Genomic DNA, 25015 nt, shown 5'->3' with positions numbered 1-25015 from the left:
AAGTTCATCCTGGACTAGAGTTTTCCTGCCTGGCCCATAGTCAGGACAAATCTCTCTCACTGGCCAGTCCCACAGCTGCTCAGACCCGACCAAGTAAACACAGAGACTTATATTGGTTACAAACTGTATGGCTGTGGCAGGCTTCTTGCTAACTGTTCTTATAGCTTAAATTAATCCATTTCTATTAATCTATACCTTGCCATGTAGCTAGTGGCTTATCGGCATCTTCACATGCTGTTTGTCATCGTGGCGGCTGGCAGTGTCTCTCACTCAGCCTTCCACTTCCCAGCCTTATTCTCCTCCTTGTTCCGCCTATACTTCCTGCCTGGCCACTGGCCAATGAGTGATTTATTTATTGACCAATCAGCAACACACTTGACTTACAGACCATCCCACAGCAAGAGGGAGTTCCAGGAGAGTGTGGGCTACATAGTGTAGATGTAACCATCTTAATTAAAATGGATACACAGAGCCAAAAGCAGAGTTGAGAGCCCAAGAGGTCAGAGCAGTAGCTAAGAGCTAAAAACACTTTCTTACCCTTCACTGCTGCTGCTGTCCTTCCCCTGAGCAAGAGATCTACTTCCTGTGTGTCTGTCTTTTTATTGACTTTCTGTTCTGTCTTCTCATTGGTTGTAAACCCAACCACATGATCTCCTCATCACTGCCTTCTGTATAGACCTCCAGGTCTTCTATGGTTGGTATTGAGATTAAAGGCGTGTGTCACCATGCTGGCTGTATCCTTGAACACACAGAGATCCTCCTAGCTCTGCCTTCCAAGTGCTGGGATTAAAGACATGCGCCACCACCGCCTGGCTTCTACTATGGCTTGCTATTAGCTCTGACCCCCAGGCAACTTTATTTATTAACAAATAAAATCACATTTCAGTACAAATAAAATATCACCATATTTCCCCTTTTCTATTTTAATAAAAAGAAAAAAGTTATAACTAATATAAGAAAAACTGTATACAAAAGTACAATAACTATATACCATATATATAAGCAATAAACACCTAAACAATGTCTAGTCCATTTGCATTTGACAAATTCAGAGAAAATAATTCCATTATCTATCCTTTTTTGATAAGTCCAATATGTACCTGATTCACTTTCTATCCTAACTTGTATTACAAACAGAACTATATTATAACATCTTTCAAATTTATACACTTAACACCTCTTTAGTGAGTTTCTTTTCTGAAATTCTTAACAAGGAAAATGATAACTATTTAAACTTAAATATAACTATCTAATCTTCAACTATAACTAACTAATCTTCAACTCCCTCAGAGACCCAAGAAGGAAATAATATTACCTAATAAAAATAAAAACAGGAAGTGCGTGCACGCAGCTTCCAAAAAAAAAAAAATGTGAGTTGACAGAAACAGTCAGCTGCCTGGACAATCACCTGAGGTTTCTCAGCAGTGTTGGGGCATCATCTAAAATTTAAAAATTTAGACTTTCTGCACAGTGAGACATGTCTGCTCCTGACAGCACCGATTTACTTCAGAGAGGAGGATGGGCATCAAAGACACTCCATATGGAGCTGATCTTCTTCTTGGCAAAAATAGCCATTTGGGCAAGAAACTGTTCTTGCCTGGACTGCTTGATCAACTGGACATGCAGGACCCATAGGAAGATGACTACTGAACTTTGTTTGGCAAAATGGTCCTTCAGGTTCCTGCTTTGCAGAGGAAACTGCCAGACCTTCTATAGGACACAGAGAGAAGTGACAGAGACTCTGGGCCTATGGGATGAAGACAGATGCCCCAACTTTACAAAAGAACTTTGGATGACTGTCCAGGCTGCCAGTTGTCTCTGTCTACTGTCACAAGACTCCCGGAAGTTGCTTGAATCCTTTTCCCACTTCTCAGGTAATATTATATCCTTCTGAGGTCTTTGATGTAGTTGAAGCTAGATAGTTACAATTTTCCTTAGTTAAGATAAAAGATAAGTTAGATATGAAACCTTAGACTCACAAATATAGGATAGATAGGATATCTTCTTTAATTTTGCCAAATACAAATAGACTAGATATTATAAATAGACAAGACAGTGTAACTGTAATTCTTGCTTGATAATTGTTTTGTTATATGTAATTTTACTATGTGAAAGTTAAAACCTTCCTTTTTGAAAAAAAAGAAAAGGGGAAGTGCTGTGGGATGTCCTGTATGTTAAATATGTTGCTCTGATTGGTTAATAAATAAAACACTGATTGGCCAGTAGGCAGGCAGGAAGTATAGGCAGGATAAGCAGAGAGGAGAATGCTGGGAGGTGGAGGACTTGGGTCAATATCCAACAGAGAGGCAGAGAGACGCTGACAGCTGCCGCCATGACAAGTGAGATGTAAGGTACCGGTAAGCCATGGGCTACATGACAACTTATAGATTAATAGAAATGGGTTAATTTAAGATATAAGAATAGTTAGCAAGAAGCCTGCCATGGCCATACAGTTTATAAGTAATATAAGTCTCTGTGTGTTTACTTGGTTGGGTCTGAGCAGCTGCAGGACTGGCAGGTGAGAGAGATTTGTCCTGGCCTTGGGCCAGGCAGGAAAACTCTAGCTACAAAATAGAGAAACCCCATTTAAAAAAAAACACAAAAAACAAACAAACAAACAAAAATATATAATTTATAATATAGTTATAAAGAGCAAACTATAAATTTGTGTTGATGATATAAGAGTAAAATATCACTAATATATTTTTCATTATTCATTCCTGTCTTTTCATGTTTTTCATTTAAATTTTTTAAAATTTTTTATATTGTTCTAAAATTATAAAATGTTAGGTTTCAAAGTATTTCTGTGAGAGCCCACAGAGGTTTCCTAGTGAGATCTGAGCTTGCTTTACCCAGCAGGACTGCATAAGAGGATGATTGGACCACAAGCCTGGGTACCAGGTGTTTGGAAGTGTCTGCACTTGGCTGTATCTAGGAATGGGGAGGTATTTCCCCTTGCCCCGTGGCATTGTTATAAAGCCCTTTTGAATAAAGTTCTGGGCTGTTGGATATTGACCCAAGTCCTCCCAAAGCTATCCTGTGTTTCTGTCCTTCCTCTCCAATAGGCCTATCATTCTACCTAATATTAATATTCCTGTCTCCTCCAAGTAGCAACCCTGGAAAAGGTGGGGGCTGGTCCCCCACATGTTTTCATGCATATTTTGTTTTGGTTGATCCCAAATCTTACATTCCAAATGGCTGGAAATTTCTAAATGTACATGGCCTATCAAAACTAAACCTAGGAATTAGAAACAATATAAACAGATCCATAATAAGCTATGAGATTGAAGTGATTATTAAAGGTCTCTCTCCAAAGAAAAGTTCAGGCCAAGACAGATTCACTACTGAATATTATGAACTTTTAAAGAAAACCTAACCAACACTTTTCAGACCCTTCCACCAATCACAAACAGAAGGAACGATACCAACCTCTTTCTCTGAAGTTTGTATTGTCCCGATGTCAAACTTTGAGACACAACCAAGAAAAAAGTACAGAACAATTTCCCTGATGAACATGGATGTAAAAAGTCTCCACAAAAATATTTACAAATTGAATCAAAGACCTTTAAAAATGTTATACAAATTACTTAATTTTCCTGGACTCACAGCAACAGGGAGAAGGTCTCACCCAAGAGAATCCTAACTTCCAATTGATGAAGAACAGGTTGGCTCTGATCAGAAAAGAGAGGACCTGATCAAAAAAGGGAGGACCATTCATTGATTCTTTTGAGCTTCAACTTGAAGCAGAAGCCCAGTCTAGGGCCTAGTCAGGCTGAACTGGGAGGATCACATGGACCAGAGTGAAGACTAACTCCTTGGACTAACTGGGACATCCTGGTACCTGACATGCCAGCAGAATTCACTGCATCTTTGAAATTCAATGAGTAACTTTCAGAGTTATGTGTTTGCTAGCAAATATAATTTAAGAATATATTAATTTGACTTCCAACCACATGCTGTGGTGGATGGACATCATTTGTGCCATATGCAATTGTCATATCCCAGGCATCAATGACACCCACATTGAGATCCTGGAAAATATCTTTTAAGGCAAGGTACTGGGTGTAACCATGGAAGTCACCTAGTCTTTCCACGTCACTGCTCATCTCCCTGACGTTTTCTGTTTTGAGGACAACCATAGTGTCTGGGCTTCTCAGGAGAAGACGCTGAAGAGCTTTGTGGACATTGAGGGCCCTTCGGATGAAAAGGTCAATGGGGAAAGGTCTGAAATGCTGACCCAGAGAAATGACAATGACCGTGTTTTTCTCTCCTCCAGTTCTGTCAATTATCCGTGCAATGTACTCCATCTCTTTGACAGAGTAGACGAATGACCCAATAAAGGGGTAACCATGTTTTTTCCACTGGATGTTGATGTTTTCATCCAAGTCCACAGCGAGTTGGTGTTGCAGTTTTCCAGTCTCATGCAGATCCACAGACCTCAGTGCTGAGAACCAACAGGCAATCCCAAAACAAAAGGAGAATACAGTTACAGAGATCAACTAGCCACAAATATAGAAGAAAAGATCTGGTGTTTAGAATCGTATAAACTTATGGTATCTGATACTCAAACAACTCAAAGTGCTTTATGATAAGGAGCTGCCCTCTTCCAGAATCATTCAGGTTGAATTGTGCAGGGGATGGCTTTAACTTTGAACTCAGCTTTACAGGAAGATGATGCGATTAGTGTGCCCATGCTGTTTTCATAGGACATGTTACCTATGCCCTGACCTTATATGAGGGTAGATAGGGAAGGCTATTAATTGATGTTATGTCCAAAAAGAAGCCAAGCAAATCTCTGTAACGGCTCCAGGAATCTAAAACTGTATTCTCTGTTCTTCTTCTTTCCCTAAGAGTGGAATGGCACTAAGTATCTCATCTACATTAGTGACAGTAATATGATGGCTCATTTGTGATGCCCTTTACAATAGCATTTATCTAGCAGATGCAGCCACTTGCCTCAGTGATATTCACACACACACACACACACACACACACACACACACACACACACACACACATGCAAACATACACCCATTTGTCATGTAGAAAAGAAAGTCAAGGCAGGGTGTCAAATTGCCCCAGATGACAGTTTGTGACTCAAAGGGCACTTATAAATTCCCCTTCAACCCTTGAGAAAAATAATCTCTCTAAACTAGACACCTCTGAGAGTAAGCACACTATGAATACAAGACAATGTCCACCCTGTTCCATTGTGCCAATTAGACCCTAAACAGAACAGCAAGGTGAGTTGTTCTATCCCTACAGCTTCTGAGAAAATATGTAGTCAGTGACCACAGATGCCTTGTACCATGTCTTAATGGGGAACGGAGGGCTGGCTGAGAAGTCTAAGGCAGGGAGTGAGGCTGAAAAGAGACAAGCTGGAGAGTCTCTGGGGGCAAGTGTTAGAACTAGTGTCTCCCTTGCTTCCAACTCACTCCAGTTCTCTTTTCCCAAGCACATTCTGGCTACAGAATTGAACTTTACATACAGTATACAGTGATCTCGACCTACTATAACCTACATGTTGAGGAGGAGGGTCATTCACACCTCAGATGCTGCATGACCTATGAAACCTGCAACATCAGACCATGTGATGATAAAGTGTCACTAGAATCTCCATTTTCTAGATGAAAGAGACAAAATTACGAGGGGCCATTTGTTTACTGGAAATCATGATCTAACATGTCTTCTCTGTTGCTTTCTGGGTACTGCCTATGTGTTAGTTAGCCTTGCAGTGTCATAAATACTTGCTGTCTGTTACTTTATTTCATTTAAAACAAATGATAGGGATAGTAAACACTGTTCTAGATCAGTGGTTTTCAACCTTCCTAATGCTGTGACCCTTTAATACAGTTCCTCATATTGTGGTGACCCCCAATCATAAAATTATTTTCATTGCTACTTCATAAATGCAATTTTCCTACTGTTATGAATCATAATATAAATATCTGATATGCAGATGGTTTTTCAAGACCCCTGGAACAAGGTCTTTTGTTCCCAAAGGGGTCATGATCCACAGCTTGAGAACCATGGTTCTAGGAATTGATAGTAACATTTTTTAAATAATGTTGGTGGTTTGTGATTAAGAACTGTAGAACTATGATGGAGGATGAATTTGCTGTACTATTTTTTTAGCCCTAGAAATGAAAATGTAGTTTTCAAAAGAGATGTGAATAGCTTATATTGAGACATACTGTTGATACTGCTTTTGAAGTATTCCATCCACTGGCGGATTGTGGAATCCCCCATCAGATGGATGAATTTTCCTCTCAGGCAGTCTTTCATTTTGATCGGAGCCAAACTACAGGAGGCTGGAATCCAGGTGTTTTTCCAGACGTGCCCACTGGGGATTGCAGATGCCTTCCCGAGCTTGCATCTCTCTTTTGCTGGAACAGCTTCTTCTGCCAAGAAATCAGCAAGATCGAGTCTTCTAAAACACCACTCTATTCACCTGTGTTTAGGAGCCTTCCACCTTTACCAAAGAACCCTCTAGATAGGCGTGTGGGTGGGTGGTGACAATAAAAAGAAGCTTATTAAAGTATCTTCATAATGGAATATTTATTTTCAGTAAAAGTTTCCTGTGATGTGAGTTTCCTAAGTGTTACCTATTAATGTTTATATGAAAAGTACATGGACTCAGAATAAAAAAGGCCTTCGACTAAAATTTAACTATTTGTTAGCCCTGCCATGAGACCAGCCTCATCAATTCTTATTTAGGGCTAGAGCTCTTCAATCTGAGTGTGTTATTCCACTTGAGCTTGTCACATGCTCTCATGGTGTCTAAAATGTCACCATGCAAGTATGAACACTTTGAGATAAATGCAGGGTGAACTTGGCTATAAATTGGCCAATTTGCATTGAGAGAGGTCTGGAGGTCTAAGATGGGCCAGATCTTCAACCTTAATCTCTGGGTAATGAAGAGACCTGGGAAGGTGTGGGTGTGTGGGTGGGTAGGATGGTGTGGCAGCAGATTTGGGGTCACAATTATTCATCACTCCAAAAGGGTAAGTTAATAATTTAACAACTACTATGAAGGTGCTGATATATATGGGACAAAAGAAATACCATTTCTCTCCCTCTTCCTCTCTCAGTCTGCCTTTGTCTGTCTTTGAGACAGGGTCTCATGTAGTCCAGGCTTGCTTTCAGCTTGCTATGTAGGTGAGGATGGCCTTGAATACCTCACGTTCCTGCCAACAATTCCAGATTTTGGAAATCATGGGTGTGTGTTTATGTGGTGCTGAGGGTCAAGCCTAGGGCTTTGGGTTTGCTGGGTAAGCACTACACATCACTTTTGCAATCAGAAACATGTGTTTTCCTTCTACATGGAAAAATGTCTTAGCAATTAGCAAACTTTCCATGGTGAATGTAGAGAGACAAAAGATACAGTTGTCTTAAATCATTTTAGGTGGTATTTATGAGCTGTTAAAAGTAGATAGATAGATAGATAGATAGATAGATAGATAGAGAGAGAGAGAGACAGAGAGAGAGAGACAGAGAGAGAGAGACAGGGACAGAGAGAGAGAGAGAAGTGAATACACATGTGAGGTTCTTTGAAAAAATTTCAAACACCAAGAGTGAAACATGGCTGTAAATTGACTCCTAGATGGCACATTGGAGATGTCTAAGTGATAATTCTAGGGAGGCTGTGAAGACGGCAGGAGACGGTGGTGGTGGGGATGAAGAACTAGGTAAACACTTGGGAGAGAGTTTTGTTGTTTGCAGCTTGTTGTGTAGGATGGGCAGATGACCTTCTAACTGAGGAGTCGATTGCTGAGAGATGTGGTTACTAAAGCAGGCACGAAAGATCCTAGTGATTCCAAACATTCATTCACATATGGACTTTGTGCCTTGGCCCACCTTATGAGACCCGAGACAATGACCAAGTCCAGCAGAGAGAGAAGGCCCTTTAAATGGGTCCAGTGTTAAGCACCGCCCGCCAAGCACAGAACCACTTACTGTTGCATTTGGAGACACTAATCACATTGGATTTTCCCATAATCTCCACACCTATATTTGACCTTAAAGAGACAGATACAGCAATTAATCTGCAGTGGCCTCAACTCAAGCATAGTTCCAGAACCCAGATTGGCCAATCCTTCTGCTACTTCTCAGTGATAATCTAATTTCCCTGCCTAGAATTTCAGGTCATTCAGTAAGTTTCCATTTATTTGTTTCATAGTTCATAGGAGCCAGGGACCCAGAAGGTATGTATGCAAGGCAGTGTATTGAGACACAGAAAGAATGATTAGAACACAAACATACACATACATTTCTCTTTCTTTTGGTTCTCAGTCAACCTGAGTTGTTTAGGTTCATTGATAAGTATTACTTCTCACAAATATCTGAGAAGCCCTGGAGATTGAACACTGTCCCCAAATGAATTCACAGGTCCCCTCTCAAAAGACTCTTCTTACAGAGTCCCAAAGTTACAGTGCTTAGAATACACTCCCTGTATCCTAGATTACCAATTTCTCCCCAGAAATGTGAAACAATAATATTTACCTTTCAAAGAGGCTCCTCTCTTGCTGCCTAAGATAGGAAACTTCCTTGTTCTTTGATTTCATGTGGGAAAGTGCCGCACAGGGTACATTTGGAGGCTTCACACAGTAGAACGTTTCTTGGTACTGGGCATCCAGATATCGGCAGAGTTCGACACTTGAGTTTAGAACCAAGGCACACTCAGTGTGGACCTGAGAGGTTCCATTTACATACCAGCCAGTGAAGATGATTCTGTCGTAGCCCTGTTTCCTTGCTCTCCAGAGAGCTGACACCCCTTCACTGGGATGCATGAGCAGGATAGACAGGGAGACCGGGCCTTCCCAGAACAGAGTGAAGCTGACAAGGTAGGTGCCATTGTTGAAGTCTGTCACCTTTCCAGAAGCTCCTGCCTTCAGGGCTGGGGAGGACATCCTGGCCCTCAGGAAGTCTCCACCATACTCCTTCCTGCGTCCCAGGTGGTCCCTGGCTTCCAACAGCACATCCAGTTTTTCCCCCATGCAGTGTGTGTCTCGAGGGTTGAGGATGGTGGCTGTGCTGTGTGTGGCGCTGGTGGTGGTGTTGAGATGGGCAAAAGGCCTGGGCGGGATCTGTTTGTCTAGTTTCTCTAGGACCTCCCTGACTCTCAGCTCTGTCCCTTTTGGTGCAACTGGTAGGTTCAGAGGCACTGTAGGGCATGAGGATGTTGTGACCAAATTCTGGTGACTGAAGGACACAGGAAACTTGAAGTGAACCCATATCTGAATGGGCAAGAAATAGAATAGAGAACAAAGAAAAAGTTGCTATTTAATGTAAAAAGTCTTGGCAGGTTAACCGACTTTTGTCTTTTATAGAACACTGAGAGGTGTAGAAATCACATTACACTTAGATTTTGTGGTCACATATGTTTCACACAGAGATGTCTTTATTTAAACTGTCAGTATAACTCTGGTTTTCAATGACTTATTTTGGAAAACCCATTCAATCTCCATTGAATCTCCAATAGCCCTTGCTAGGATCTTCTTCCAAATGGTGGTGATATGGCGATGGAGAGGGCTGAGCAGTTAAGAGTGCTTGCTGTTCCTAAGGAGACCCTGAGTTCAATTGCCATTGGGTAACAACCACCTGTAACTCCAGCTCCAGGTGATCTGACGTCATCTTCTGGCCTCTATAGGTACTGCAATCAGATAACTGTAAATCAGTTTTATCAACTATCATGTCATAATTATGTACCTTGAATGGTTAGTGTGAGTATTATGGAATAATATGGTGTGCTGGCTAATTTTATGTGAACTTTACATAAGCTATAGTTATCAGAAATGAGGGAGCCTCCATTTAGAAAGTTCCCCATACAATTGGGCTGTGCTCAAGTCTGTAGGGCATTCTCTTCACTATTGATTGATGTGCAAGTGCTCAGCTCATTGTGGGTGGAGCTACCTCTGAGCTAGTGGTTCTGGGTGCTGTAAGTGAGAAGGAGCAAGGCAGTAAGCGGCACTCCTCCATGGCTTCTTAATCAGCTCCTGAGTCCAGGTTCCTGCCCTGTTTGAGTTCCTGTCCTGACTTCCTTTGATGATGGACTATGATGTAGAAATATAAGACAAATATACTCTTTCTTTCTCAAGTTGCTTTTGGTCATAGTGTTTTATCACATCAATAGAAATCCTAACTAGGACACATGGGAAACTTTAGAAAGGCATTGGGACTGTCTCCATGATTTGAAAAGATATTAAAAAGTATCCTAGCATGTCCAATGAAGTAATAATAAGATGGATCATTGCTATCAATCACTAATTAGAATTTTCGGTAAATGCAAAGTAGCTTGCATGAACCCAATTCTTATGTAGATAATAATAATAAACTGTGAACAAGAGTATTTTTAATAAATAGCTCTCTAAATGCAGTGAAAGCTGAATCAGGACAACTGCAAGTTTGAGTCTGAGCTTGAGCTGCACAACAAGAGAAGGGCTACCCTATGCTACAGAGTGAATCCATGTATCACAAAAACAAAAACCAAGTTCTGCAAACAAATAAAAGCAACTAACCACTACCACCAACTAAAGCCCTACTCCATAGCAGAGAGGCAACCAATGAAATAGAGAAAACAAACAACAAAGCCAACACTAACAAAACAAAATGTCAGCCTTAAACGCTGCAGTGAAGTAAAAGTTTGATTAGATACTTAGACTGCCTGGTACTGGAGGAGGGAAATGTTTCCCACTCGTAATTCTCCACAGTTTTCAAGAGGCAGGTCTATTTCAGTACATAGAAATGAATGTGTTCTGTCCTACAGAAGTTTCCTTAAGGCCGGTGCAAACACAGGCTGAGGACATTGTCAAACAATGGCTGCACTTATCCACAAGCAGCACAGAACCGTGTCTGTGTAAGCACACACGGGAATGGCTGCCTATAACGCCTGCCCTCCCTCTGGCTTTCCTGTCTCTGAGAAGCACCCTCTTCCCTGGGTCCCACCTCATACATGAGAGGTTTGGGTCGTTCCTCACTTGTTGCTGTGCTTAACAAGTGTCGGTTATGTTGGTTCGTTAATGTTGCTTGATAAGCCATATTGAGCACACCCCATCTCCGTTCCAGTTGGTGGGTCTTTGCAACTTACACTTTCCTAGATACACAATATCAAGTAAAACAGAAAAAGAGATTAGTTCCTTACCTTTGATGGGTTTCTGAAAACTGTAAACGAGACCCAAAAGATAGCTATAAACAGCAGCACCCACAGTGACTTACGACTGGTCATCGTTTTCATGGTTCGAATTGTCCTGTGAGAGAATCACAGAAACTCATCACGTAATGAAACAGAAAGGAAATCACACACAGGTGTGGCACACTTATGGCTCCTGATTACTTTGCTCTTAGTTAAGTTCTTCTCAGGTGACATCTTGGCCCTCCTGGTTGTCCCTGCTGTCCCCCAGCCTCTGTCATCCCATTAGCTCTCAGTTTGGAGCCCACCAACAGCTAAGATACCATGAACCTGAAGTGGGCAGGACACTCACATCTAGGTGGATCCTCCAGGTTATACCACCTCCCAGATTCTCTTTTCTCTCCTCTCAACCACAAAGAGCAGACCAAATACTTCACCAATAGTGATACCAAGAACCATGACATCTAATAGAAGGTCATCTACCAGTCTTCACGGAGTCTATTTCTTTATCACCATGTTTTCTGCCACCTCTCAACCTTAAAACAAATTACTTTAAAACTCTTACCATTACTTTAAAAAAAAAACTTGAAATTTTAGCCTGTTTTTTCCCTCCACTTATATGAACATTTGTCTTTGATCTGAAATCTGATTTATCTTTTTCAGGTTAGATTAGCTGGGAGGGGTCACTGCTCAACAGTACAGAATGTAAGAAAAGACAAGTTATTTTGTTTGAACACCACCCTCATTTCTAATAACTGGGTGAGCTTGGTGGGGAGGCTCCTTCTATGGCTGGTAGGGTGCTACCACTGTATGGCCTTCCTGCACCATAACACATCACAGATGCAAGCTGCAGGGCATAGGGTAGAGGCTACTTTTCAGTGGGATTCACACCCTTCACCCTAAGGGGGAATCTGGATGGCAAAACCACAGTGACCAAATCAAGCAGAGACTGAAATGAGGGGCAGAATTTAGACATTCAGAATTTCTAAGAAGCCTTGTCCTCGGAGGAGTGACTGGAACTCTTCTGCCTCCAAGGGCTTTTAGTTATATGATTATGAAGTAAATGCAGGCTTCTTTTCTTGATGAAAATGACATACTTGATGAAAATGAGGAATCACTTGGGTGCAGATGTTAGTTACAGGCATGCTATTTTACAATAGTGAAGAATGCATGGTTTAAAGTGCAGTGTTTCGCCACAAGAGTTCTGACTTCTCTAGAGGAGATCTTGAAGATTCTCATGTGGACATGAATCTGTAACATGAATCTTCAAAGTTCTTATTAATAAAAACAAACCCAGGGGTGAACGCTGAATGATCAGAGAGACACAACCAGCCACAGCTACTTCACCTTGCCAATTCCTCAGCTGATCCTGTTTCTTCAGACTGGAAGCCTCTGAATCCTCATCCAGAATGAATCTCAGCTGACATGTTTGTTGCTCAAAAGCCTAAAAGCTTAACCAGCTCTAGTTCCTGGTCCTCACGCCTTATATACCTTTCTGCTTTCTGCCATCACTTCCTGGGATTAAAGGCCTGTGTCACCATACCTGACTGTTTCCAGTGTGGCTTTGAACTCACAGAGGTCCAGATGGATCTCTGCCTCTGGAATGCTAGGACTAAAGGCGTGTGTGCCACCATTTTCTAGCCTCGGTATCTAGTGGCTGTTCTGTTCTCTGACCCCAGATAAGTTTATTAGGGTGCACAATATTTTGGGGAACACAGTATCACCACATGAATGTCTTCTTGTGTGCAAATTATTACCACTGTCCTTCAAAGATCTTTGAAGGGGTGTTTCTGTTCTTGTTTAGGTGACTGCTCTTGGATGATTTGACCAAAGATTTAGACCAGCAGGAAGAAGAAATGCAGGCTGGACTGCCCAGGCAGCTCTGGCTGGTGCAGACTATAAAGACTAATGGGTTAGTTTTATCTAGCCTGGATGGCCTGGGCTGTTGATGCCCGAGACCTGTCTTATTTGCAACTGAGCAAACACTGTCTTGGAAAGTACTGATGATGGGTTATTGTGTAACTGCCTTTTAGAAGCCAGGGTGTAGCCTGACCCCTATCTTTATCTCAAGGAAATATCCTCTGTTGACATTTATTCTAGAAAAACCTCTCTCCTAGGCAAGAACTAAGAAACTATGTTCTCATTTCATACTATTGTTAGGACCAGGTTGGCCTCAAACTCAGAGATCTTTCTGCCTCTGCCTCCGAGTGTTGGGATTAAAGGACATCACCGCTCAGTTGTGTTTTTCCTGTAAGGGATGGAATGGACAGAAGGCTGGAGAGGACATGCTTTCCAGCCTGGTGTCCTTTGCTTTATCTGTGTGGCTGGAGATTTTCTGGTATTGAAAATGAGTGACACTTGGCTAGGCGGTGGTGGCGCACACCTTTAATCCCAGCACTCGGGAGGCAGAGGCAGGTGGATCTCTATGAGTTCGAGGCCAGCCTGGACTACAGAATGAGTTCCAGGAAAGGCACAAAGCTACACAGAGAAACCTTGTCTCGAAAAACCAAAAAAAAAAGAAATAAAGAAAAAAATGAATGCCACTTGTTTAGGGTTTATTGCTATAAGAAACACCATGAACATGGCAACGCTTTTTTTTTTTAAGTTTTTTTTGAGACAGGGTATCTCTGGCTGTCCTAGAACTTGCTTTGTAAACCAGGCTGGCCTCAAACTCACAGAGATCCACTACCTCTTCCTCCTGAGTGATGAGATTCAAGGAGTATGTCAGCACTGCCAGGCTCAAGCCAGGCCCATGGCAACTCTTACAAAGGTAAACATTTAATTGAATTGTCAGCCTACAGTTTCAGAGGTTTAGTCCATTAACATCATGGCAGGGAGCATGGTGGCATGCAGGCAGACCTGGTGCTGGAGAAGGAACCACTACATCTTGATATGTGGGTAACAGGAAGTAGACTGTCTCATTGGGAGTAGCTTGAGCATAAGAGACCTCAAAGCCCACCTCCACAGTGACACATTTCCTCTAACAAGGTCACACCTACTCGCACAAAGGCACATCTCCTAAAAGTGCCACTCCCTCTGGGGGTCATCTTCTTTCAAACCACCACATTCTGTTCTCTGGCCCCCAAAAGCTTGAAGCCATGTCATAATGTGTAATGCACTCAGTCCAACTAAAAGTCCCCATAGTCTAGAACAGTCTCAAACGTACTTAAAAGTATAAAGTTCAAATTCTCTTTGGAGATTCATGCAATCCCTTAACTGTAATCCCTTGTAAAATCAAAACCCAAAAGCAGACCTCATGCTTCAAACATACAGTGGCACAGTATATATATTACTGTTCCAAAACATAGGGAATGGAGCATAGTGAAGGAATACTGGACCAAAGCAAGTCCAAAAATCAGCTAGGCAAATTCTAAACTTTGCATCTCCATGTCTGATGTCAAAATGATCTTCAGAGCTCCAGCTCAGTTCAGCTTGGTTGACTTCAACACACTTGTTTCTCTTGGGCTGGATCCACTCCCTGTTAACAGCTCTCCTTGGCAGGTATCCCACAATTCTGGCATCTTTAATATCTTGGAGTCTCCAAGGCAATCCAGGCTTCAGCTTCATAGCTTCACTAATTGGCCTCTCTAGGCCTTCTTGCAGCGACACCCCTGACACATGCTTGACTCTGGTGGCTTTCTTTAGTTGCTCCTTGACTCTAAAGCCAGAACCATGTGGGCAAAGCTGCCTAGTTCTGCTGCTTCCTGGCACTGGAATATCGCCCCCTCCTTCAATTACATCATCACCAGCTTCCTGTTCTCCACCTTCACTGCTTAAACATGGCTGTCCTGAAACAGGATCTGTAGACCAGGTTGTCCTCAAACTCAGAGATCCACCAGCCTCTGCCTTCCCAGTGCTGGGAATAAATGCATGCACCACCACACCTACATGGCTCTAAGCCTTTCTTTAATTTATTTTCACAAGTTGGAGACTTAGCTGGGTGGGATCTTGCCCTGAGGTCACCTTACCCTTTATTCCATTTCTTAATCTGTTTTATGTCCTTGAGTGCAGGATTTCCCTCCATTCCACTTTCTGGTGCTCCTTTCTCCTCAAATATTTTTCTTAGCTCAGCTTGCTCATTTTCATTATATATCTTCATTAGAGTTAACACTAGTAACTACACAACAGAGTCTATACTAGGCTGTTCTGAGATTTCCTCTGCCAAGGCAATTAATCCAAAACTCTTCACTTTAGCTTCAAGCAACCTTTTTAGACAATGGCAAAAAGCATCTATACTCTTCACCCCAAATATCACAAGAATGATCTCTAGGCAACATACTAAAACACTTCTCCTCTGAAACCTTTTGAGCCAGCCTCAGACAGTTCTAATTACTCTTAGCTCCACTGTCCTCCATGCTCCTACTAGTCTGTCCCATTGAGCAGTGCTTAAAACATGCCACTGCTTTCTTAACACAAAGTACCAAAGTCCAAATTCCTCCAAACAAAAAACATGGTCAGGCCTATCACAGCAATACCCCACTTCTGGTAGCTCCTGTCTTAGCAAGGGTTTCTATTGTTGTGAGGGGACATTTATGACCATGGTGACACTTATAAAGGCCAACATTTACTTGAGGTGGTGGCTTACAGTTTCAGAGATTTATTCCATTTTCATCATGGCAGGGAGCATGGCAGCATGTAGGAACACATACATGTGCTGGTGATGGAGCTGCTACACCTCTATCTGTAGGTAACAGGAAGTAGACTGTCTCACTGGGAGTAGCTTGAGCATAGAAGACGTCAAAACCCAACTCTACAATGTCACACTTCCTCCAATAAGGTCACATCTACTCCCACAAAGCCATAGCTCCTAACAGTGTCCCTCCCCCTGGGGGCCATTTTTTTTCAAACCACCACAACCCTCTTCTAAGACATAGCGCTACCTTTTAGAAAAGGCTTTAGAATGATCTAGAGGTGTGAGTGAAACAGAGAAAACCTCTATGGCAAAGTAGCCCTGACTCCAAACATTACAGATGGACAAGGAATTGAAGACTTTGGTATGTTGAGGGCAAGCACACTAACTGTAAACTTTAAACCCAGCCCGATTCCTGTATAAATTAACACAACTCCCCACAGTAAGGACCTAGCCTAGGAAGCACATGTCTTACTCAAAGCATAACTGTTTGGTTTAGGAAAGGAGCTGACGAAAAATTACCCTTCAGAAGTGAGCTTGTTGGGAGAGAGAGCCTTGTAACCATGGAGCCTTGAGGTGGGAGAGCAATTGGAAAGGAAGGAGACAGGGTTCCAAAGGAAGAGAGAGGGTTCTCTTCAAATTCCAGAGAGAATTGTTGGTGTGATGGTTCAGGGAGTAAAAATATCTGTCACCGAGACTGCCAACCTGAGTTCAATCCCCAGGTGGAAGGAGAGAACCAATTCCTGAAAGTCACCCTCTGACCTCTACACATCCACATATGTACACGTGGGTGCACACACAGACACACACACAGACACACACAGACAGACACACACACAGAAACACACACACAAATGTAATAAAAAATGAAAATAAAACCTGGAGAGGAGCCCCGTGAAGAGGAGCAGCTGAAAACAATATCAGGAGAGATCCGTACGACAAGACAGCATGGCGAGCGGCCAGAAGGAAGGAAAAAGGAAGGAAGGAAGGAAGCAGAAACAGAGAGAGGCAGGATGCTCAATGATCGCACAATAGTAATCTACTCAAATCTGTACTATTGTGTACAGAATGTGCCAATTTCAACCCCAAAATGAAACATGTCAAAAGGCAGAGGACAAAGTGCCACATTCCTATGTTGTGGGACAAATAACTGTCCCATACATGGCATTGATATGGGAGTTTTCTCACAGAATTTCTTTTAAAAATCACTATTATCATATGGCAAAGTCCATAACCAGAAAAATAGGCTGGCTGGACATGGTGGCACACACTTTTAATTCAGGTACTTGGAGGCTGAGTCAAGTGGACCTATGTGAGTTTGTGTCCATCCTGGTCTATGTAGCAAGTTCCAGGATAGCCAGGGCTGCACAGAGAAACTCTATCTCAGAAAAAATTGCAGAAAGGTGAACAGCATTCCAACTATTGAAAAATGAAAGACAAAGAGACATTTTCCAAAGACAACCAGAGAAGAAGATCATATTAGCTGTAATAAGAATTATGGTTGCCTGCCAGGAACCGAGCAACAAGACGAAAAACCTTCCTACCCCACCCCTGTGTGTGTGTGTGTGTGTGTGTGTGTGTGTGTGTGTGTGTGTGTGTGTGTGTGTGTGTGGTGCATGCACATGCATATACAGGAGCTCTCATCCCACTATATATGTGGAGGACAGAAGACAATTGTTTAAAAATAATTTACTTACTTTGATCTCAAGTGCATTGGTGTTTTTCCTGCATGTGTGTCTGTGTGAGGGTGTCAGGTCCCCTAGAACAGGACCTACGGACAGCTGCGAGCTGCCATGTGGGTGCTGGGAATCGAACCTGGGTCCCTGGAAGAACAGCCAGGCTCTTAACCACTGAGCCACCTCCCCAGCCCCCAGAAGACAATCTGAAGAAGAATCAGTTCTTTCCTTCTAATGTGGGTTCCAGGTTCAGGGCATCGGGCTCAGAGACAAATGCCTTGACCTCCTAAGCCATCTCTGTAGAGCTTAGTTCTTAAAATAAATGTACACTTAAATATTTGCCAGGAAGTGAAAGAGCATATGGAATTATACTCCATTTACATTGAATTATCTCACATGTCTGTTGTTGTTAGCTTTGCCAGGTATATAAATTTTAAAATCATTATTTATATAATATAAGTTATTATTTTGTGAATGCTTATTCATTTAGCTTCTTATTTTTCATTCTTTCTTACATTTCTGTTATATCATTTAGGGATATTTTTTCTTCTGCTTAACATCTACCTATAATATTCTGTAATTTTAAATCTTCTGGTGGTAGATTCTCAAAATTATATTTTCCCTCTTTTTTATTTTTATATTGAGGGCTATTTTTGCTGAGTATAATTCTGTGTTGTCAAGTGTTTGACATATTTAAAGTTCATTGGTTCTTTCAAAGTGTTACTTCTTTTTCCTTTTATTGCCTTGATTACTCTGTTCTTGCCTGTTTTTCTAGAATCTAGATGTCTCTGGTCTCTACCGTCTAGGTAGCTCTCTGATGCTTCAGTCTGATTAAAAATAAAATTATTCAGTTTCTTTTTCATTTGTTCCTATAAGGAAGTTACAAACTAGTTTAAGAATGTTGAAAATATAAATCCTACATGTGTAGATATCTATGATACACACATAGGTGTATGTGTTTATTTGTGTATATATGTACATTCAGTATATGTATTTAATTTTTAATTTTATGTGTATAAGTGTTTTTCCTGCATGTATGTTTGTATACCATTTGCATGCCTGGTGCCTAAGGAGATGTCAGATTGCTTAGGATTGGAATTACAGATGGTGGGGAGCCACCATGTAGATGTTGGGAATTGAACACTAGGACTTTGAAAAAATTGGAAGAGCAACAAGTGCTCTTATTCAGTCAGCCACTTCTCTGATATATATTCATATACATATACATATACATTTAATTTGTTGAGAATTTCATAGTGCACATAATGTATTTTTATTTATAGGTACTTTCAACTAAAAATTCTAACTCCTTCCAGATCCACCCCCATTTCTCTTCCAACTTCCTGTTCTGGTTTTAAGGGTTTTTTTGACCTAATGAGTCCAGCTGACACCGCCCATAAACTCAAGGGTGTGGGAGCACCCACCAGAGCTCCTTAGACCTACCAGGGGCCACACCTTAAAGAAAACAATCTCTCCTTACCACAAAACCCACTGGCTGTCAACAGCTCCCCAGCTAGTGATATGGGCTGGTGAGACTTCCCTGTGGCCAGCTGATGCTGACTGGCAACATAATTTGATATATATTTTCTTTTAGAATAAATTCTTGTGGCTGATACACAGAAATTCTAGTGATTTACTTTTATAGGATTTCCCAGCAGCACACATTCAAATCAGATGACTGTAAGGAATTTATTGGATAGTCTATATGCCTCCCCTTCTTTGTTAGTTTAAATTTGCACCAAATGTAGATGAACATCTGGTGACTACTATCCAGTATTTGCTCTTTCAGTGAGTTCTATTTGATCGAGGAAGTTCTTTCCTAAAAACATAGATTGTAGTTTTTAACACTGTTAGAAGTTGAGCTAACTTGAAAGGCCTTTTCTGATTGATCAGGGTAGTTATATAGTTTTTTAAAATGCATTTTCAGGTGTGATGGATTACATTAATATATTTTCTAAAGTCAAGACATATAACCATGGCTGACTGAAACTCAGCCAGGTCAATAACATAAGTCATAATTTCAATAATACCCTATATTTGGTATAAATTAATGAGAGTATAAATTAAAGCAGTCATGTTTGGAAGCAGTATGGCGCTGTCTTGTCTGTTTGCTCTGTTTTAAACTGTATCTACTCAGACCTTAGGTCCAGGGAATTCACTGTGTGTAGATCACAAAAGACCTCTTACTGAGGCCCATAAAAAAAATCCCTGATAAAATTTTATTTCAGTAGACTATGTAATTCTGTATGTGAATAATATGGACATTAATTTGTATTACTAGTTATAAAATTGTTAAGAAAATCTCCTGGAAGAAGTCATCTGGCATTCAGAAGCCATCCCCCCAGGCTCTCGTTCAAGGGGAAGAGCTAAGTGGGGGAAGTAACAGCGTGGTAAATCTTCCCCACCACCGTTCTTCCTGTATAGTAAACACCTTCACAAAGCAAAACGTCCAAAGACAAATTTTAAAAGATGCCGCTGCTTTTCTGACTTAAGAAGACAACCTTCTATGGAATGGCACCAGGCCAGCAGGACAACTCCCTCCCTTTAGAAAGCTTTCCAGACAATTCTCCACCACACTGAGCTTTCTCAAATCCCATGATCCCATGGCATATTCACATCTACCCCATCAGGATACTATCAATGGAGAAAAACCAAGCTAAGCAGTACGATCAGTTGCAAAAACATATAGCTGATTATTTGCTGTGGGGCTTTTCCCCAGGTAGATGTGACAAGCATCTGCTCATGCCAGATACTGCACAGAGAGCAGTCAAAGGCACAGTCCCTCCCAAGTCTATCTAAGTGAACCCATGGTTCTACAGGGTTACTTACAGGAAGGAGCATGGTGACCCAAAGCAGTCCTGTCACCGGGAACCCACCGCAGTGTGGGTGAGAACTGCATCAACTGTCCCTGCTGCTCTCTGACAGAACCTGCAGGCAGCTCCTCTGGGCCATCAGTTGTTTATTGCTTTTACAACTTTTGGGAGGAGCCTTGCAATCTTGCAGCTTTCTGAGCTTCTAGAACTTGTTTTAGATTCTTAGAACTCCCTTCTAGGAAGGCAGGCTTTAATTTGAAGGAAATCGTTACATGATCCTTTGTAGCAGAACCAACCGAATATTGTCGAAAAAAATAGTAAAAATAAAGGATGCAGAGGAAACAGCCTTTCTTTTGATTTGTATTTAGTACAAATAAAACTCTGCCAAACTTACCTTCCTCTTTTCCTCTATCTGTAACAGCCTTTTCTTTTTCCACTGGATGCTCTAGTAGTCTGGTTGTCTGGAGGGACAGGTGTGATACGTCCTCCTTCCTTGGCCTATTTTAACTTTCAAAATTAATGTAGTTAACAATGAGAGCTTTGTGTTTGTGCAATGTGGCAAAACTTTATTGACTGACAGAGAAAGAAGAGCAAGGGAGGGGGGAGCAAAGGGAGAAGGGGAGGAAGAGAGAGAGGAGAGAGGCAGAGGGAGGGAGGGAGGGAGAGGGGACAAGAGAGGGAGAGGGAGAGAGCACAGAGCAAGTCAAGACAGCAGAGCAGAGGAAAGAAAGACCGGAAGGACATGAGTCACCATTTCCCTTCGCTGCATTGAGTTCTTCTTTCTTGTTAAGCTTCTCTTTCATTACAACACCCAAAATGGGGGAGGCGGGCTAGAGATCAGCCTTGATTTGGTGACAGACCCTAACAACTAGCAGCTGTTTCCATGTCTGTGGACAGAAGCAAGGGACTTAATACCTACCCCAAAGGGACCCTTGAGTGCCTTAGGTCCAGTATGATAGTAGGAAGGGTTACCAAATGGGAGTCACTAAATACATATAAAAACTCACACCCCCAAAACAGGGCGGGAGTCTCCTAGCCCTGGAGTCTTTCCTCTCCCTGGGGAGCGGGGACAGTCTGTAATGCTTGCCATGAAGTTTGCTTTTAATTCTTCAGTCTATGGACAGAAAGAAGCCCCATGCTAGTTGGCAACAGTTGTCACCAAGCAGCAGCAAGCTGTCACCTCAGCAGTGAAGCCTATAGGGTTCTTGGTCTCCATCTTGACAGCTTAGGGAGGGTCTAACTCATTCCCAGCCCCCACAGGGACACAGAGAAGGTCTGAGTTGAAGGAGAATTCCAACAGAAAATTCTGTCCTATTCATCGTTTAAAGGACTGCTAGAAGAATCTGATTCATGTAATGTGTCTTTAAGGAAGGGGTAGGGAGAAAAATTCCATGGCCAGTGCAGTCTTGACCATCACAGGGACCTAGAAAGGAGGGGAATGGTAGACAGAGAAACAAGACTCTGCGTTCACTTCAAGAATGAATACTTTTCATGTTTCCCTTCGCTGTCTATACATTGTTGTGTTAGCAACTGGAGAGAGCCATGCCAGCAGAGCTTGAGCGAACAGTGCCTTAAACCCCTTCTCTGATTTTTCCTTCTGCACTTTGCTGGCTTTGTGGCTTTGTTTTGTCCCAAGGACATTTCTCCCAGACTTTATCTAGTGTTATCAGATTTGTTCAGCAGTCACCAGGCCCTATCTGGATCAGAGTTTGTGCTTGAGTGATGAACTGCTTGAGTAATAAACATCTGCACACTTAATGAGTAAATACAGAAGAAGGAGTGAAATAACAATAAAGACATGTGAGCAAGTCATAAGAAATCACACTATTGACTGTCTAAATAAAACCCTGTAATACACACCATTTTGTATATAAATATGCATATATAATTTAGATTAAGTTTTCTCATTTGGGCTAACAATGCTCCCTCCCAGATCCAAAGACCACATAACAAAAACCCCAATACCAGGAGCCCTCTTTTGAGTTGTTGGTCAGGGCTGTCCTAGAAACTCCAAAAACATACAGCCTATTGCTAGTGCCCTTGGTTACTCCCCAGAGGTAGAAGGTTAGTCCCTAATGCTGAAGGCACCATACAGTTCAGAAACAGGGCGCAGAGGCCCCTGAGCTGGAACTGACCTTCTTGAGGACTAGCTGTTATAGTGCCAGAGAGGCTTTGCAACCTTCCAAAGGAGGGAAGCCACCAACAGTCCTACCCCATGGATGTCTATGAACCACAACAACGACCAGCCTGGTACAATAATTCTAAGGGTACAGTAGAGGCACACATGCCTTGTCCGTAACCAACAGCTCTCCATCTGGATTGAAAACTCACTGAACAAGAGGGAAACCATGCCTGGTAATAGAAACCTAGCTGATTCCTCAGTGCTGGTGAAGTCATGGATCTTGGAGGAGAACCTATAAACACAACTTTACTAAACCAGCATAATCCCTAACAAGAATCTATAAGCATTTGTCCTTCTACCCACAGATAATCATAGTCTTCACTCCTCATCAAGGAAACTTCTCTTTGCAAGAGATGGAGACCATTAGAGAAAACCACAAGCAATTAAAATGCAGAGTTGTAGAGCCTAGTCCCAAGGGATACATCTAAGACACAGCTCCCCCTAACTAAGGCTCAGGGAACACTGTAGAAGAGGAGAATATATAGAGAGATTGTGAGAGCCAGGATCAGGGAGTCTGCTCTGAGATTGTGTCTCCTGGTAATGTCAAAAGCTATACTCATAAATATTTCCATTTTAACTGTGAACTGAACAAGGAAGATACTCTTGGACATGCCACAGTGGATGGGGAAAAGCCCATGAGGCCTCAACCCTACAGAAAGAAGTACAGGCAACTGAGAAATGAGTAGGTATTTTGACTTCAAAATTTGAATCTAGGGCTGGAGAGATGGCTCAGTGGTTAAGACACCAACTGTTCTTCCAGTGGTCCTGAGTTCAATTCCCAGCAATCATATGGTGGCTCTCAACCATCTGTAATGAGATCTGGCACCCTCTTCTGTATACATAATAAATAAAATCTTAAAAAAAAAAGTTGAATCTAAGGATATGTTTCTTTGGAAAGGAGGCTCTGTTTTTGTTTCCACAGGAAGCAAAAGGCTATGGATTTGTTCTAGATTAAGATACATCAGAATTGACAAGCCAAGACCCCCTGAAAGTTCTCCAGTGACACCATGGCCCAGATCATCTAACATTCAAAATCAAGTTTAAGGCAACTGGCTCAGAGAATATAGCCTCACAGACTGCTCCAGTCAGGACTTGACCATAATCCTAGAAATTTTGTTTGTGTCCCCATAGGATTACCAGCACCCTCTATCAGCAGGAAGTAGCCTAGAAAACTATGCCCACATTCCCAAAAATGGATTATGGATGTATGTTTTTGTTTAGGTTGTTGCCTACAAATTGTTATTGGTCATAGTCAATGTCTTTCTAAAAGAAGAAAGGAGGATATGATATAGAAATATAGGATATAGATATGATAGTATAAAAGGGTAGATTATTGAACCTCCTTTTAAAGAGCAACAACATGTTTAAAATATTTTACATTGCTATGGATTTTAGTATACTCATAAAAATTTAAGTTTTTACTATATGCATTGTTTTTACCCTTGTTTAAACTATTATGTTTATGGAACACATTTAAATTTTAATGGATAATTAAGAAATATAGATCAATAATTAGTCATCTATGATAATCAAACTTATAGTTATTTTAGTTAATTTTTTTATTTATTTCACAGATATATTTCAATTAGGTAGGTAATCTTCAAACACTTCAAAGACCTACAGAATATGGCATTTAAAATGTTTTAAAAACTTAGACTTTCTGGACAGTGAGACACATCTGCCCCTGGCAGTCCCAAATTACTTCAAGGAAGATGATGGGCATTGAAGACACTCCATATGGAGTTTATCTTCTTCTTGGCAAAAATAGCCATTTGGGCAAGAAACTGTTCTTGCCTGAACTGCTTGACAAAATGTTGTATCGACTGTACATGCAGGACCCATAGGAAGGTGACCACTGAACATTGCAAGGTAAGATGGTCCTTCAGGTTGCTGCTTTGAAGAAGAAACTGCCATGCATTCTACAGGACACAGAGAAAAGTGACTGGGGTGAAGATGGATGCCCCAACATTGTAGAGGACCTTTGGATGACTGTCCAGGCAGACAACTGTCTCTGTCATTCTAGGTTTTTGGAAGTTGTTTACAATGCTCTTCATGTTTACTTAGATAATATTGTATCCTTCTGAGGCCTTTGATGCAGTTGAAGACTAGATAGTTATAATTTTCCTTAGTTATGATAAAAGATAAGTTAGATATGAAGCCTTAGACTCACAAATATAGGATAAATAGATATCTTCTTTAATTTTGTCAAATACAAATAGACTAGATATTAGAATTATAATTCTTGCTTGATAACTGTTTTGTTATATGTAATTTTACTATGTTAAAGTTAAAACCTTCCTTTTTGAAAAAAAGAAAAGGGGAGGTGCTGTGAATATCGCTTTGTATGCTGTGAATATGTTGCTCTGATTGGTTGATAAATAAAATGCTGATTGGCCAGTAGCCAGGCAGGAAGTACCGGCAGGATAAGAAGACAAGGAGAATTCTGGGAAGAGAAAGGCTGACTCAGGAGATGCCAGCCAGCCGTCCAGGGAACAGCATATAATGGCACACAGGTAAAGCCATGAAACATGTGGTGACATTTAGATTAACAGAAATGGGCTGAGTTTAAGTGTAAGAGCTAGTCAG

At 41.5% G+C, this 25015-nt stretch overlaps 1 protein-coding gene across 2 annotated transcripts; it reads right to left on the bottom strand.

Moving 5' to 3' along the window:
- Positions 1–150: 150 nt before the first annotated feature.
- LOC128123339 (NXPE family member 4-like) lies at positions 151–20891 on the bottom strand. Of its 2 annotated transcripts, none has more exons than XM_052759630.1 (6): positions 20642–20891; positions 11141–11246; positions 8503–9236; positions 7957–8018; positions 6195–6401; positions 151–4444 (listed from the first exon to the last, which is right to left on the bottom strand). In XM_052759630.1, the coding sequence occupies exons 2-6, from the start codon at positions 11231–11233 to the stop codon at positions 3909–3911; spliced, it is 1632 nt and encodes a 543-aa protein (XP_052615590.1). In that variant the 5' UTR covers positions 11234–11246; positions 20642–20891; the 3' UTR covers positions 151–3908. The 2 variants fall into 2 exon arrangements, with proteins under 2 accessions (XP_052615590.1, XP_052615598.1); XM_052759638.1 differs by lacking the exon at positions 20642–20891 and adding an exon at positions 20264–20358.
- Between the last annotated feature and the right edge of the window lie 4124 nt (positions 20892–25015).

Source organism: Peromyscus californicus, unplaced genomic scaffold, assembly GCF_007827085.1.
Source record: "Peromyscus californicus insignis strain IS unplaced genomic scaffold, ASM782708v3 Scaffold_11__1_contigs__length_118956290, whole genome shotgun sequence".
Classification (NCBI taxonomy): Eukaryota; Metazoa; Chordata; class Mammalia; order Rodentia; family Cricetidae; genus Peromyscus; species Peromyscus californicus.
This window is presented reverse-complemented; position numbering and strand designations above follow the sequence as displayed.